Genomic DNA, 17,919 nt, shown 5'->3' with positions numbered 1-17,919 from the left:
AGGCTTCTGGGAGGGGAGGTGCGGGTAGTGACCTGTGCTTGCACACAGCCTTCTTGGTGGCGGCAGCAGCAGCCTTAGCATCTCATGCCCATCTGTGGGGATCTGTGGTGACAGCCGCAGCTTGTGCCCATCTCTGGAGCTCCTTTAAGCAGTGCTCTTAATCCCCTCTCCTGGTGTACCAGGAAACAAAGAGGGAAGAGAAAGTCTCTTGCCTCTTGGGCAGGTCCAGACTTTTTCCCGGACTCCCTCCTGGCTAGCCATTGTGCACTAACTCCTTCAGGCTGTGTTCATGCCGCCAACCACTGTCCTGTCCCTGTGATCCGATGGAAGTCCGAGCCTCAGCTCCCAGCCTCTACCCACCCCAGCGTGTGAGCAGACAAGCCTCTGGGGCTGGTGAGTGCTGGTGGGTACCGCTCCTCTGTGCAGGAATCTCTCTGCTTTGCCCTCTGCACCCCTGTTGCTGTGCTCTCCTCCGCAGTTCCGAAGCTTCACTCTTCAGCCACCCACAGTCTCTGCCCACGAAGGGGCTTCCTAGTATGTGGAAACCTTTCCTCCTTCACAGCTCCCTCCCACTGGTGCAGGTTCCATCCCTATCATTTTGTCTCTTTTTTTTCTTTTTTCTTTTACCCACCTAGGTACATGTGGAGTCTCTTGTCTTTTGGTAGGTCTGAGGTCTTCTGCCAGTGTTCAGTGGGTGTTCTATAGGAGCAGTTCCACGTGTAGATGTATTTCTGATGTATCTGTGGGGAGGAAGGTGATCTCCGTGTCTTACTCTTCTGCCATCTTCCTCTGCTTCCAAGAAAGAAGGTTCTTTAAGGCTCTTTTCTTACTTTCCCTAGGAACCCTGGATGGGAACTTCCCTCCTCAGAGGCAGGACGTGGACAATGATTTCTTCCTGCTCTTTAGTGTGATAGATGAGAACCTTAGCTGGCATATCAATGAGAACATTGCCACTTACTGCTCAGACCCTGCCTCAGTGGACTTAGAAGATGAGACCTTTCAGGAGAGCAATAGGATGCATGGTAAGCTGGGAGTATGTGGCCACACTATGACAGTGAACATTGATAGAGGGTCTCCACTGGGCCTAGCATTTAGTCGATGTTTTCACATACCTTGTTCCTTTTAATTCTCACAAGGACCATGAGTAGTAGGTGATTTTCCCCTGTTTTACTCATGAGGAAACCGAGGCTCTAGGATTACACAGAAAATAAATGGCACAGCTAAAATTCCAACCCTGATATATCTGACTGCGTAGTCTATGCTCTTGCCATTAGGTACCCTGCTTTCTAAAGTGGAATAGCCCAGGCTGTGGACTCCAAAGTCACATACTATATGCTCAAGTCAATTTGGTGAGGATTGCCTACTGATATAATTAGTTAACATTTCTTCTAAAAAGGATGCAAACTGTGAAAATTACACATTTTGTAGAGAAAATAAATGACTTCCCATAAGGGAGTTAACATCTTAATTAAATTTAAAACAAACTAAAGGCATGAAAGCCTGAGGCATGGACAGAGAACTGATTTTAGAAATGAAAGTAAGTGATTTTGCTTTCGTTTATTTATGGGAGTGATTTACTTGGTGACAGAGGTGGGCTCAAAATGAGAGAGTCCCAAGGAGAGGTGAAAACTCAGAGGGAAGATGCAAAGGATGGCTTGGACAGCTCAAATTTCTCTTAGTTTTATACCAATTGCTTGTAATAACTATGATAATTAGTTAGCGAACTTGACAACTGTCCTGTGGAAATTTCAAAAGGAAATTGGCTTAGATGGAAAGAAAGTTTGTAAAATAAACTGCATTTCTTAGAAAGCTTCCTCAGATTTCTGGGTTGGAATACTGACTCTACCACATAATAAATTTGTGGTCTTGGGAGAGAAGTAACTTTAGCTCTCTGAGCCTTGATTTTCATATTTTTTTCCATAATAACAGTGAATTCTGCCTATTTCCCAGGGATGTTTGTGAGATTTATATAAGATAATACATATGGTCAGCACAGTGTACTCTTTGAATCCTCATCTAACTGTTATCTATTATTATTGTCAGATGGTAAGGCCTCTCTCATTGGGCTGTCCTTTCCTAACTCTGATACTTTCTTTTACAGCAATCAATGGATTCGTCTTTGGAAACTTACCAGATCTGAGCATGTGTGCACAGAAGCGCGTGGCCTGGCACTTGTTTGGCATGGGCAATGAGGTAGATGTCCACACAGCTTTCTTCCATGGACAGATGCTGACCATCCGAGGCCACCGAACTGATGTGGCTCATATCTTTCCAGCCACTTTTGTGACTGCTGAGATGGTACCCCAGGAACCTGGCACCTGGTTAATTAGCTGTCAGGTGAATAGTCACTTGCAAGGTGAGATCCAACATCTCTGATCTTTCAGATACAGGATGTAGGTGGCAGTGATGGTTAACAGGAGACTGGGTTTCTGACCTGGAGACATAAGATTAGTCTTTCAGGTGAGATAGTTGGATATAAATGATGAAAAATTAGATTAGAATTCTCGGATTCCAGGTTCTTTCCTGGCTCAGCCATTAAATTGCAAGGTGACCTGGGGCATTGCTCTCTGAGTTTCATCTTCCCCATCTCTAACATAAGTTGGTATAGGAATGGATGAGTGAAATTTTAAGCTGCTTTTTTTTTTTGCTCAGAATTCTAAGAAATTAAGACCTGATAATATTTGCTGCTAGTTGAACAGCGAGTGAAGGAGTAATTAGTTAAAGAAGAGTAAGCTTTCTTCAGGAGATCATGTAGTATTGTGGACAAGTAGTGACACTCTAGTTAGAATCCAACAGCAATAGGTTTAGAAGGTTTGGTTTTTAGAAGGAGAATGGTTGAGGTAATGGCCCTGTGCAGTGAGTAACATCAGAGGAGCAGAGGAACCTATGAGACAATGGAAAGAGCATTAGGTAGGTGATTAGAAGGTTCAATTTGTCTCAGCTCTGTGGAAAACTGAAGAAATCACTGTGTGACTTTGGAAAAACCCATTCCCACTTCTATGCTTCATTTGCCATATAAATATATATATATATATATATATATATATATATATATATATATAATGGGGGATTGGGTTTAAATAGTTTGTAAGATCTTCTTCAGCTCTCACTTTCTAGAATTATTTGAAGTATGGTAAATCAAGTGAGTGTCATGAAAGTGATATATGAGTATGTGAAAGTGGATTTGAGTAGGTGAGGAATTATAGACTGGTGGGATATTGATTCTGGAATGGTAAGTTTGACCCAATAGGAGCCAGGTATTCATGTTCCATTGTCCAGGGTCTGCCCTCAGTACCAAATGTACCTGGGTAAGAGAGTATGAATGTGGATGGAGGTTAGGGATGCAGTGCAATAGTGAAACAAACATAAGCCTTAGAGCCAGACAAGCCTGGATTCAAAACCTGGTTCCACCAGTTAGTTACCTTTGATAAGACGTATCACTTTTTTGAGTCTGTTTCCTCATGAGGATTGCAATAATGATTCCTACCATATCAAGTTGTAATGAGGTTTCAGAGAGATAATGAGATTTTGAACCTTAGAGACGAGGGAATGATGAGACCAAGATCCTGGATACAAGAGAAGAAAACGAGTACTCAAATTTGCAGTTAAAATCTAGGTGCGGGCTTCCCTGGTGGCGCAGTGTTGAGAGTCTGCCTGCCGATTCAGGGAACACGGGTTCGTGTCCCGGTCCGGGAGGATTCCACATGCCACGGAGCGGCTGGGCCCGTGAGCCATGGCCGCTGGGCCTGCGCATCCGGAGCCTGTGCTCTGCAGTGGGAGAGGCCACAATAGTGAGAGGCCCATGTACCACAATATATATATATATATATATATATATATATATATATATGCGCTTAAATCTCAACTCTACCTCTGACTAGTTATGTAATCTTGGGCAATTTACTTAACCTCTCTGATCCTTAATTTTCTTAATCTTCAAAAGGGGACATTAAAAGTCTGCTTCACAGGCTAGTTATGAGGACTGAAGGAGATAACATATGTAAATTACCTGACACAGGGTCTGGCATATAGTACACATTCAAAAAAAATAAATATCCTTACCTCCTCCTTCTTCATGCCTCTGATTTATGATTTCAAATTTCAAATATCCTTGGGATGTTGTGAGACTCAAATGAGATAATGTGCCTGAATGTCCTCTATAATTAGCCAAGGAAATATAACACAGTATCATCCATTACCATTATGCCTCAATGTAACATCTTCCGCATTTGGAAACACTACTTAGAATCTAAATTTTCCTGACAGTCCCAAGTGTGAAGCTTCATCTTCATGTGTAGATGATGTTCCATTACTTTGGGAGCTTCCCACTTTACAAATAACTTACTCCTCTTTTTAAAATTTGATGCTCCCATGGGCCTAGTGTGGTAGATTTCCCTATTCTTCCCATTTACAAACCAGGGGTTAATCTCAGGTCTAGGAAGTTACTTGCCTAAGGTCCTATAGATAAGGATAAGTTTAGGACATGAACTCAGGTATTTTTACTTCAAGCTCTGTGATGTTGTTAAAATGTAAGCATTTTGCAGAGGCAAGAGCAAGGGTCTGGTAAATGAGTCAGTGATGGTGAGCAGGTGGAGATATTTGAATTCCCACACAGGCTCCCTCTCTCCCAGCTAGGCTCTTTAGGAGTGAGAGAAAGTAGCCCATTTGGAGGCAGGGGTAAAGAGCCTAGTGGAAGGTGGAAAGGGGAAACATTAGGAGAAGGAGAAAGCTGAGTCACCTGGGTAGAAGATTTTTTGGACGGAATGGAGCTAGCCATGATGTTCTTCCTGCAGATGGCATGCAAGCACTCTACAAGATCAAGTCTTGCTCCATGGCACCTCCCATGAACCTACTCACAGGCAAAGTCCGGCAGTACTTCATTGAGGCCCATGAGATTCAATGGGACTACGGCCCAATGGGGCATGATGGGAGTACGGGGAAGAATTTGAGGGAGCCAGGCAGGTAAGAGGTAGTGTATTCCCTCTCCCTACTCCTGGGCCCAACCACAAACACCTATTACTCCCTCTCAGAAGTCTCTCACTTCACTTGGAGATCACAAACATTGTTTGCCTGAAGTTACATGGCACACAACTGATAGCCAAATTCTTGTGGCCCCCAGAAGTGCTTGCTCTTGGGGAGCTATAAAGCTTTTTGTATGGTTATGTCATATTCCCAGCAAAGAGTGCAAGCAGAAAAGAAGGTCCAGGTGGGACCAGATCATTTAAAATGGCATTTCTCCAACTCTAATTTACTAATTATTTACCTCTTTGCTCCTTCCTTTCTTTACCATAGTCTGAAGGAGACATTTAAGCTGAAGTGTAAAATGCACTCTGAGAAGTGTAGGAAGAGGGGAAGCAACCTGCCTGTGGCCATTCTGTGCTCATCCTTTTGGAGGAATTTCTCCAAATTCTCATGCCTCATCCATGACTCAGATGTGGGCAAGATAGAGTAGAAGGTTAGTGCCCTAATCAGTTGCTAGGCCTTAAGTTATACTGACTCACTGGTCTATCAGTGATTCAAGGTTTTTCAAAAGAGGCACTTGATAGATGACTAAGAGAGTTTATGGAGAAATATCCTAGGACACCCAATCATGTTTATTCTTCCAGTAGGACATAATGGAATGAATCTACAGAAAACAAAGGAAAGTAGGCAGTTGGGTGTCAGCATGGCTTCTAAGAATCTGCAGCTGGTCTTGCTAAGTTAGTGGGTTTTCATTTTTGAAAAAAGATATTATTGATTAAGGGAAGAAAGGATCTTGAGTATCTGAGGATGATTAAGGACAGATGTAAGACTACTTAACTCTGGAGAACAAAACTGATCTCAGTGTTTAGAACTTACAAGCAAGGAGATTTCAGCCTATTTCTATATGACAGTAAAAGGAATTGCTTTCTCTGAAAATGAGTTCCCTGATCTTGGAAAGGCTCAAGCAGAAGCTGGGTATTGCTAATTTGTGTTGTCACCAGAGGAGATATCTTCAGTGGGTGGAATTTAACCTGGATGATCTCTGAGGTCCTTCCTAATCACAAAGATCCATAACTTGATGAGAAAAAGGGTGAGATGGAAACCTATTTGACACATGGCTAACTCATTTGAAATTTGCCTCTTTATATGTCAGTGGCTCAGATAAATTCTTCCAGAAAAGCTCTAGCCGAATCGGAGGTACTTACTGGAAAGTTCGATATGAAGCCTTCCAAGATGAGACATTCCAGGAAAAGGTGCAGCTGGAGGAAGATAAGCATCTTGGAATCCTGGGTGAGGAATCCTTAACTTGTGAATTTAATTGACTAGAGCCAGATAATTGGGAAGGGCTTAGAAACTGGAGGCTGATGACAGCTTAGAAACACACTTTAGACCAACATTTCCCAAAGCGAGTCCCAAGAGATGAGTGTTTTGTGAGAAAGTGTTATAGGTCTGAATTTGTCTGCAAAACACTAAGTTAAACAGTCAAATAGTGTTCTTTGATGCAGGCTTCCCAGAGCCTTGGATTTATTTTTGTTCATCATGAATCTCCAAAATGGGAGTAGAGTATATAGCATTTCTTATATTTACTTTACTACTGAAAGCTTTTTTTCATTGAACATCTTCTGATAGCAGTGTTGTACATATCACACTTTTAAACGTTATATTCTAGGTGTATTTCTGAAGGGCTATATAAGGCAGTAAGACTGTTCATGTTCTTGGCAATACGGGACCAGGAGCAGATTGGCATGACATGCAGACATGCTTGTTATGGTGAGGGGTGTGGAACAAAGCTTAGGCCCTGACCTTAGAGAAGGTATCTAGAAGGCCTAAAGCACAGTATAGCACTGAAATACTATAGGAAGGTTGGGTATGGCTTAGTCACTTGGTAGAGCAGGAAATAAGATAGATCAGATGGGAGAAAACTTTGAAAATGAAATAATGTAATGAACCATCTTCTGGGGATAGGTTTGTGCCAGTTGATTTTAGGAGACCTGAACATGGACAATTGCTGTTTCATTAGCTGGATAGGGAGATATAAGGAGCAGAAACCCACCTGGGTTTGGGAAAGAGGGTGGGTGGCGAGTAGTAAGGAGCTATCATTAGCTGGTATTCAGTATTGGTCCCCAGTCCTTGTTTTTCTTCAATATTTTATTGTGGTAAAATATGCATAACATAAAATTTACCATCTTAACCATTTTAAAGTACACTGTTCAATGGTATTAAATGCATTCATAGCATTGCACAGCCATCACCACCACCCATCTCCATAACTCTTTTCATCTTGTAAAACTGAAGCACTATACTATTAAAAAATAACTACCCATTCTTCCCTCCCCCCAGTGCTTGGCAACCACCATTCTACCTTCTGTCTCTATGATTTTGACTAACTTAAGTACCTCATATAACTGGAATTTTACAATATTTGTCTTTTTGTGACTAACATTTCACTTAGAATAATGTCCTCAAGGTCCATCCATGTTGTAGTATATTGCAGAATTTCCATTGTAGTTTTGCTTATCCACTCATCTATCAATGGACACTTGGTTCTCTTCCACATTTTAGCTGTTTAGAATAATGTTGCTATGAATATGGGTGTACAAATGTCTCTTTGAGATGTGCTTTCAATTACTTTGGGTATATACACAGAAGTGGAATTGCTGGGTCTTATGGTAATTGTAGTTTTAATTTTTTGAGTAACCACCATGCTGTTTTCCACAGCGACTGCACCATTTTACAATCCCACCAACAGTGCATAAGTGTTCCAATTTCTACACATCCTTGGCAACACTTATTTTCTGATTTTTTTCATAGTATCCATCCTCATGGGTGGGAGGAGTTGGCTTATTGTAGTTTTGATTTGCATTTCCCTGATGATTAGTGACATTGAGCATCTTTCCATGTGCCCATTGGCCGTTTGTATATCTTCTTCAGAAAAAAATGTCTATTCAAGTCCTTTGTGCATCTTTAGTTGGATTATTTTGTTGCTGTTGAGTTTTAGGAGTTCGCTATATATTCTGGATATTAATCCCCTGTCAGATGTATGATTTGTAAATATTTTCTTCCATTCTGTGGGCTGCCTTTTCACTCTGCTGGTAGTGTCTTTTGATGCACACAAATTTTTTTTCATGAAATACAATATGTTTATTTATTTATTTTTTTAGTTACCTGTGTCTTTGGTGTCATATCCAAGAAATCATTGCCAAATCCAGTGTCCTGAATATTTTGCCCTATGTTTACTGACAAGAGTTGTATGGTTTTAGGTACATTTAGATCTTTGATCTACTTTTATTTAATTTTTGCATATGGTGTTATGTAAGGGTTCAACTTCATTCTTTTGCATATCGAAATCCAGTTTTCCCAGCACCATGTGTTTAAAAGACTATCCTCATATCTGCAAGGGTTTATTTATTTCTGGGCTCTCTATACTATTCCATTGGTCTATATGTCTGTCTTTATGTCAATATCACACTGTTTTGATTACCATAGCTCTGTAGTAAGTTTTAAAATCAGGAAATGTGATGTCTTCTAGTTTGTTCTTTTCCCCCCAAGATTATTTTGCTATTTGGAGTCCCTTGAGATTACATATGAATTTTAGAAAGGGTTTTCCCACTTCTTCAAAATCATCATTGAGATTTTGATAGAGATTTCACTGAATCTATAGGTAGTATTGACACTTTAACAATATTAAGTCTTTCGACCTATGAACATGCAATGTGTTTCCATTTTTTTATGTCTATTTTATTTCAGCAATGTTTTGTAGTTTTCATTCTACAAGTTTTTCACAACCTTGGTTAAATAAATTCTAAGTATTTTATTCTTTTTCATGGTATTATAAATGGAATTGCTTTTATAATGTCTTTTTCAGATTTTTCAATGTTAGTGCAACTGACTTTTGTGTGTTGATTTTGTATCCTACTACTTTGCCTAATTCATTGATTCTAACAGTTTTTTTGTGGGCACTTTAGGATTTTCTAAATAAGTATGATAAAGATCTTATCATCTGCAAACAGAGATAATTTTACTTCTTCATTTCCAATTTGGATATCTTTTATTTCTTTTTCTTGACTAATTGATCTGGCTAGAAGTCCCAGTAATATGTTGAATATAAGTGGTAAAAGCAGGAATCCTTGCTCTTTCCTGATCTCAGAGGAAAACTTTTCAGTCTTTCAACATCGAGTATGATGTTTGCTGTGAGTTTTTCATATATGGCTTTTATTATATAGAAGTAGACTCCTATTCCTAGTTTCTGGATTTTTTTAAATTATTAAAAGGTGTTGAAATTTGTCCAGTATTTTTTCTGCATCAATCAACATGATCATTATTTCCCTTCATTTTGTTAACATATTACACTGATTAATTTTTGTATGTTGAAACATTCCTGCATTCCAGGAATAAAACTGACTTAGTCATGGTGTGTAATGTTTTTGTTTTTGTTTTTTTGCTTTTTTAAGAATTGAATGTATTTTTATTTATTTTTTTTAACATCTTTATTGGAGTATCATTGCTTTACAGTGTAATCTTTTTAATATGCAACTAAGTTTGTTTTGCTAGTATTTCATTGAGGATTTTAGCATCAGTGTTCATAAGTAATATTGATGTGTGGTTTTCTTGTAATATCTTTGCCTGGGTTTGATATCAGTGTAATGCTGACCTCATAGAATAATTTAGGAAGTATTCCCTCCTCTACAATTTTTTTGGGGAAATTTGAGAATTGGTATTACTTCTTTAAATGTTTAGTAGAATTCACAAATAAAGCCATCAGGTCCAGGGCTTTTCTTAGTTCCCAAATTTTTGATGACAGATTCAATCTCTTAATAGGTCTTTCAGATTTTCTATTACATTATGATTAAGGCTTGGTTGGTTTTCTGTTTTAGGAATTGTCTGTTTTATCTAGGTTTTCCAATTTGTTGGTTTACAACAAATTATCTTTTTAATAATATTTCTTATAATCTTTTTATATAATATCTTATAAACGTTTTTTCTTTACTTCTGTAGAATCAGTAGTAATGTCCCCAATTTCATTTCTGAGTTTAGTAATTTGAATCTCCTATACTTTTTTCTTACTCCATCTAACTAAAGATTTTTAAATTTTGTTTACCATTTTGAAGAACCACTTTTGGTTTCATTGATTTTTTTAATATGTTTATTGGAGTATAATTGCTTTACAATGTTGTGTTAGTTGCTGCTGTATAACTAATTGAATCAGCTATATGTATACATATATCCTTATATCCACTCCCTCTCGCATCTCCCTCCCACCCTCCCGATCGAACCGCTCTAGGGTGACACAAAGCACCGAGCTGATCTTTCTGTGCTATGCAGCTGCTTCCCACTAGCTATATATATTACATTTGGTAGTGTATATATGTCCATGCTACTCTCTCACTTCACACAGCTTACCCATCCACCTCCCCATGTCCTCAAGCCCATTATCTAGGTCTGTGTCTTTATTCCTCTCCTGCCTCTAAGTTGTTCAGAACCATTTTTGTTAATTACATATATATTTGTTAGCATACGGTATTTGTTTTTCTCTTTCTGACTTATTTCACACTGTATAACAGTCTTTATGTCCATCCACCTCACTGAAAATATCTCAATTTTGATTATTTGTATGGCTGAGTATTATTCTATTGTGTATATGTGCCACACCGTCTTTATCTATTCATCTATCAATGGATATTTAGGTTGATACCATGTTCTGGCTTTTGTAAATAGTGCTGCAATGAACATTGTGGTATATGATAATTTTTGAATTATGTTTTTCTCAGGGTATATGCTTAGTAGTGAGATGGCTGGGTCATATGATAGTTCTAGTTTAAGTTTCCTTAAGGAACCTCCATACTGTTCTCCATAGTGGCTGTATCAATTTACATTCCCACCAACAGTGCAAGAGGGTTCACTTTTCTCCACACCATCTCCAGCATTTATTGTTTGTAGATTTTTTTTTTTTTTTTTTTTGCGGTATGCGGGCCTCCCACTGTTGTGGCCTCTCCCATTGCGGAGCACAGGATCCGGACACGCAGGCCCAGCGGCCATGGCCCACGGGCCCAGCCGCTCCGCGGCATACGGGATCCTCCCGGACCGGGGCACGAACCCGAATCCCCCGCATTGGCAGGCGGACTCCCAACCACTGCGCCACCAGGGAGGCCCTGTTTGTAGATTTTTGATGATGGCCTTTCTGACTGTTGTGAGGTGATGCCTCACTGTAGTTTTGATTTGCATTTCTCTAATGATTAGTGATATTGAGCATCCTTTCATGTGTTTCTTGGCAATCTGTATATCTTCTTTGGAAAAATGTCTATTTAGGTCTTCTACACATTTTTAGATTGGGTTGTTTGTTTTTTGCTGTTGAGCTGCATGAGTTGCTTGTATATTTTGGAGATTCATCCTTTGTCAGTTGCTTCATTTGCAAATATTTTCTCCCATTCTGAAGGTTGTCTTTTCATCTTGTTTATAGTTTTCTTTGCTTGCAAAAACTTTTAAGTTTCATTAGGTCTCATTTGTTTCTTTTTATTTTTATTTCCATTTCTCTAGGAAGTGGATCAAAAAGGATCTGCTGTGATGTATGTCACAGAGTATTATGCCTATGTTTTCCTCTGAGGCTTTTATAGCGTCTGGCCTTACATTTAGGTCTTTAATCCATTTTGACTTTATTTTTGTGTATGGTGATAAGGAGTTTTCTAATTTGATTCTTTTACATGTAGCTGTCCAGTTTTCCCAGCACCACTTATTGAAGAGGCTGTCTTTTCTCCATTGTGTATTCTTGCCTCCTTTGTCAAAGATAAGGTGACCATAGTCCATGGGTTTATCTCTGGGCTTTCTATCCTCTTCCATTGATCTATATTTCTGCTTTTGTGCCCGTACCATACTGTCTTGATTACTGTAGCTTTGTAATATAGTCTGAAGTCAGGGAGCCTGATTCCTCCAGCTTGGTTTTTCTTTCTCACTATTGCTTTGGCTATTCAGGGTCTTGTGTGTTTCCATACAAATTGTGAAAAAATTTTTTTCTAGTTCTGTGAAAAATGCCATTGGTAGTTTGAAAGGTATTGTATTGAACCTGTAGATTGCTTTGGGTAGTAGAGTCATTTTCACAGTGTTGATTCTTCCAATCCAAGAATATGGTATATTTCTCCATTTTACATCCTGCTACTTTACCAAATCATTGATCAGCTCTAGTAGTTTTCTGGTGGCATTTTTAGGATGCTCTATGTACAGTATCATGTCATCTGCAAACAGTGACAGGTTTAACTCTTCTTTTCCGATTTGGATTCTTTTTATTTCTTTTTCCTCTCTGAATGCTGTGCCTAAAACTTCGAAAACTATGTTGAATAATAGTGGTGAGAGTGGGCAACATTGTCTCGTTCCTGATTTTAGTCAAAATGGTTTCAGTTTTTCACCATTGCGAATGATGTTGGCTGTGCGTTTGTCATATATGGCCTTTATTTTGGTGAGGCAAGTTCCCTGTATGCCTACTTTCCAGAGGGTTTTTATAATAAATGGACATTGATTTTAGTCAAAGATTTTTCTGCATCTATGGAGATGATCATATGATTTTTATCCTGGAGTTTGTTAATATGGTGTATCACATTGATTGATTTGCATATATTGAAGAATCCTGCATTCCCAGGATAAAATCCACTTGATCATGGTGTATGATCCCTTTAATGTGCTGTTTGATTCTGTTTGCTAGTATTTTGTTGAGGATTCTTGCATCTATGTTCATCAGCGATATTGGCTTGTAGTTTGTGTGTGTGTGTGTGTGGCATCTTTGTCAGGTTTTGTATCAGGGTGATGGTGGTCTCATAGTATCAGTTTGGGAGTGTTCCTCCCTCTGCTATATTTTGGAAGAATTTGAGAAGGATAGGTGTTAGTTCTTTTCTAAATATTTGATAGAATTCGCCTTTGAAGCTATCTGGTCTTGGACTTTGTTGGAAGATTTTTAATCATGGTTTCAATTTCAGTGCTTGTGATTAGTTTGTTTATATTTTCTATTTCTTTCTGGTTCAGTCTTGGAAGGTTGTGCTTTTCTCAGAATTTCTCCATTTCTTCCAGGTTGTCCATTTTATTGGCATATAGTTGCTTGTCATAATCTCTCATGATCCTTTGTATTTCTGCAGTGTCATTTGTTTCTTGCCCTTTTTCATTTCGACTTCTATTGATTTGAGTCCTCTCCCTTTTTTTCTTGATGATTCTGGCTAATGGTTTATCAATTTTTTTATCTTCTCAAAGAACCAGCTTTTAGCTTTATTGATCTTTGCTATCATTTCCTTCACTACTTTTTCATTTATTTCTGATCTGATCTTTATGATTTCTTTCCTTCTGCTAATTTTGGCGGGTTTTTATTTGTTTTTTTTTTGTTGTTGTTGTTGTTGTTTCTTCTTCTTCTTTCTCTAATTGCTTTAGGTGTAAGTTTAGGTTGTTTATTTTTCTTGTTTCTTAAGTTAGGATTGTATTGCTATATACTTCCCTCTTAGAACTGCTTGTGCTGCATACCATAGGTTTTGGGTCAGTTTGCTTTCATTGTCATTTGCTTCTAGGTATTTTTTTTATTTCCTCTTTGATTTTTTCAGTGATCTTTTTGTTATTAAGTAGTGTATTGTTTAACCTCCATGTGTTTGTAATTTTTACCCATTTTTTTCCTGTAATTTATATCTAGCCTCATAGAGTTGTGGTCATAAAATATACTTAATATGAGTTCAGTTTTCTGAAATTTAACAAAGCTTGATTTGTGACCCAAGATATGATCCATCCTGGAGAATGTTCAATGAACAGTTGAGAAGAAATTTTATTCTGTTGTTTTTGGATGGAATGTCCTTCATACCAATGAAGTCCATCTTGTTAAATGTATCATTTAAAGCTTGTGATTCCTTATTTATTTTCATTTTGGTTGATCTGTCCATGGGTGAAAGTGGGGTCTTAAAGTCCCCTACTCTTATTGGGTTACTGTCGATTTCCCCTTTTATGGTTGTTAACATTTGCCTTACATATTGAGCTGCTCCTCTGATGGGTGTATAAATATTTCCAATTGTTATATCTTCTTCTTGGACTGATCCCTTGATCATTATATAGCATCCTTCCTTGTCTCTTGTAGTAGTCTTTATTTTAGAGTGTATTTTGTCTGATATGACTATCGCTACTCCAACTTTCTTTTGATTTCAATTTTCATGTAATAACTTTTTCCATCCCCTCGCTTTTAGTCTGTATGTGTCCCTGGGTCTGAAGTGGGTTTCTTGTAGACAGCATGTATATGGGTCTTGTTTTTGTATTCATGTAGCCAGTCTATGTCTTTTGGTGGGAGCATTTAATCCATCTATATTTAAGGTAATTATTGATATGTATGTCCGTATTACCATTTTCTAAATTGTTTTGGGTTTGTTTTTGTACTTTTTTTTCCTTTTCCTGTGTTTCCAGCATAGAGAAGTTTCTTTAGCATTTGTTGTAAAGCTGGTTGGTTGTGCTGAATTCTCTTAACTTTTGATTGCCTGTAAAGCTTTTAATTTCTCCATCGAACCTGAATGAGATCCTTGCTGGGTAGAGGAATCTTGGTTGTAGTTTTTTCCCTTTCATCACTTTAAATATATCCTGTCACTCCCTTCAGGCCTGCAGAGGTGCTGCTGAAAAATCAGTTGTTAACCTTATGGGAATTTTATTGTATGTTATTTGTTGCTTTTCCCTTGCTGCTCTTAATATTTTTTTCTGTGTATTTAATTTTCGATAGTTTGATTAATATGTGTCTTGGCATGTTTCTTCTTGGATTTATCCTTTATGGGCTCTCTGTACTTCCTGGACTTTATTGACTCTTTCCTTTCCCATATTAGTGAAGTTTTCAACTATAATTCTTCAAATATTTTCTCAGTACCTTTCTTTTTCTCTTGTTCTTCTGGGACCCCTATAATTTGAATGTTGATGCATTTAATGTTGTCCCAGAGGTCTCTGAGACTGTCCTTAATTATTTTTGTTCTTTTTTCTTTATTCTTCTCTGTGTAGTTATTTCCACTATTTTATCTTGCAAGCCACTTATCTATTCTTCTGTCTCAGTTATTCTGCTATTTATTACTTCTACAGAATTTTTAATTTCATTTATTGTGCTGTTCATCATTGTTTGTTTGCTCTTTAGTATTCTAGGTCCTTTTTAAACATTTGTTGTATTTTATCCATTGTATTTCCAAGATTTTGGATCATCTACTATCATTACTGTGAGTTGTTTTTCAGGCAGAGTGCCTATTTCCTCTTCATTTGTTTGGTCTGGTGGGTTTTTACCTTGCTCTTTCATGTGCTCTTTATTTCTCTGTCTTCTCATTTTGCTTAACTTACTGTGTTTGGAGTCTCCATTTCACTGGCTGCAGGTTTGTAGTTCCCATTGTTTTAGTTGTCTGCCTTCAGTGGGTAAGGTTGTTTCAGTGGGTTGTGTAGGAATTCTGGTGGAGGACACTGGTGCCTATGTTCTGGTGAATGAGACAGGATCTTGTCTTTTTGCTGGGCAGGAACACATCCAGCGGTGTGTTTTGGGGTGTCTGTGAACTTATTATGATTTTAGGTGACCTCTCTGCTAATGCGTGGGGTTGTGTTTCTGTCCTGTTAATTATTTGGTCTAGGGTGTCCAGCACTACAGCTTGCTGTTTGTTGAGTGGAGCTGGGTCTTAACATTGAGATGGAGATCTATGTGAGAGCTTTCACCTTTTGATATTAGGTGGGGCCAGGAAGTCTCTGGTAGACTCATATCCTGAACTCAGCTCTTCCACCTCAGAGGCTCATACTGGAGCTCCAAGACCCTCTCAGTCATTCAGCTCAAAAAAAAGGGGGGGGGAATAAAAGAAAGAAAAATAAAATAAAATATTTAAAAGAAAAAAATATTAAAAATAAAAAGTAAAAAATAATTTTAAAAAGAGGGAAAGAAGAGAGCAACCAAACCCAAAAACTAATCCACCAATGATAACAACCGCTAAAAACTATACAAAAAGAAAAAGAAAAACAAAAAAAATGGACAGAGAGAAGAACCCTAGGACAAATGGTAAAAACAAAGCTATACAGAAACACACACAAAAAAGTGTACACATACACACTCACAAAAAGAGAAAAAGGAAAAAATATATATGTTATAAAAAAGGAAGAGAGCAACCAAATCAATAAACAAATCTACCAATGATAATAAGCTCTAAATACTAAACTAAAATAAACATAAAACCAGAAACAAATTAGATTCAGAAAGCAATCCCCACGTCTACAGTTGCTCCCAAAGTCCACCACCTCAGTTTTAGCATGACTCATTGTCTATTCAGGTATTCCACTGATGCAGGGTACATTAAGGTGATTATGGAGATTTAATACGCTGCTCATGAGGCTGCTGGGAGAGATTATCCTTTCTCTTATTTGTTCACACAGCTCCTGGTGTTCAGCTTTCGTTTTGGCCTTGCCTCTGTATGTAGGTCTCCTGTGGCTGTCTGTTCCCCCCCCAGACAGAATGGGGTTAAAGGAGTGGTTGATTAGGGGGCTCTGGCTCACTCAAGCCAGGGGGAGGGAGGGGTCCAGAATGCAGGGTGGGCCTGAGGTGGCAGAGGTTGGCGTGATGTTGCAACAGCCTGAGCCACACCATTTGTTCTCCCAGGGAAGTTGTCCCTGGATCTCGGGACCCTGGTAGTGGCGGGCTGCACAGGCTCCTGGGGGGGCGGAGGTGTGTGTGTGTGTGGATAGTGACCTGTGCTTGCTCACAGGCTTCTTGACGGCTGCAGCAGCAACCTTAGCGTTTCATGCCTGCTTCTGCTGTCCACGCTGATAGCTGCAGCTCACGCCCATCTATGGAGTTCATCTAGGCAGTGCTCTGAATCTCCTCTCCTCTCACACCCTGCTCGCGCCCATCTATAGAGCTCATCTAGGCAGTGCTCTGAATCTCCTCTCCTCTCACACCCCGAATCAATGGTCTGTTGCCTCTTAGGCAGTTCCAGAGATTTTCCCAACTCCTTTCTGGCTAGCTGTGGTGCACTAGCCTCCTTCAGGCTGTGTTCATGCAGCCAACCCCAGTCCTCTCCCTGGGATCTGATCTCCGAAGCCAGAGCCTCAGATCCCAGCCCCCTCCTGCTCCAGTGGGTGAGCAGACAAGCCTCTCTGGCTGGTGAGTGCTGGTCAGCACTTATCCTTGTGGGGGAATTTCTCTGCTTTGCCCTCTGTGTCCCTGTTGCTGTGCTCTCCTCCATGGCTCGAAATCTTCCCCACTGTCCACCCGCCGTCTCTGCCAGTGAAGGGGCTCCCTAATGTGTGGAAACTTTTCCTCCTTCACGGCTCCCTCCCAGAGGTGCAGGTCCCATCCCTATTCTTTTGTCTTTTTTTTTCTCACTTTTCTCTTTTGCCCTACCCAGGCACATGGGGAGTTTCTTGCCTTTTGGGAAGTCTGAGGTCTTCTGCCAGCATTCAGTAAGTGTTCTGCAGGAGTTGTTCCACATGTAGATGTATTTTTAATGTTTTGTGGGAAGGAATGTGATCTCCACATTTTACTCCTCCACCATCTTGAAGGTTCTTGATATTCATTTTCATTGATTTTTAAAATTGTTTTTCTATTCTATATTTTATTTCTGCTCTAATCTTTATAATTTCCTTTCTTCTGCTAGCTTTGGCTTTTGTTACCTTTTATTTTCCTAATTCCTTAAGTTGTAAAGTTGGGCTGTTGGTTTGTGAACTTTCTTGTTTTTTAAATGTGTTTATAGGTATAAGTTTCCCCCTTAGCACTGCTTTTACTACCTCTCATCTTTTGGTATGTTGTGTGGTCATTTTCATTTTCATTTTCCTCTACATATTTTGTAATTTCCCTTATGATCTATTTTCTGATATACTGGTTGTTTAAAAGTGTGTTGCTTAATTTCCACAATTTTGTGAATTTTCCAGTTTTCCTTCTGTTATTATTTTCTTACTTTATCCCATTGTGGATGGAGACAGTACTTTGTATGATATATTTTTAAGTCTTTT

At 39.0% G+C, this 17,919-nt stretch overlaps 1 protein-coding gene across 3 annotated transcripts in view; it reads left to right on the top strand.

Annotated features, from left to right (window-relative positions):
* HEPH (hephaestin) overlaps positions 1–17,919 on the top strand; it is a 103,606-nt gene that overhangs the window by 17,354 nt on the left and 68,333 nt on the right. For all 3 annotated transcript variants that reach the window (XM_081221928.1, XM_081221929.1, XM_081221927.1), the window contains 4 exons: positions 840–1,022; positions 2,102–2,356; positions 4,794–4,962; positions 6,116–6,252. In XM_081221928.1, coding sequence (XP_081078054.1) covers positions 840–1,022; positions 2,102–2,356; positions 4,794–4,962; positions 6,116–6,252 — 744 coding nt within the window. The remainder of the gene's footprint in view (positions 1–839; positions 1,023–2,101; positions 2,357–4,793; positions 4,963–6,115; positions 6,253–17,919) is intronic.

This window comes from Mesoplodon bidens (genome assembly GCF_964165515.1).
Source record: "Mesoplodon bidens genome assembly, chromosome: X".
Lineage (NCBI taxonomy): Eukaryota > Metazoa > Chordata > Mammalia > Artiodactyla > Ziphiidae > Mesoplodon > Mesoplodon bidens.
This window is presented reverse-complemented; position numbering and strand designations above follow the sequence as displayed.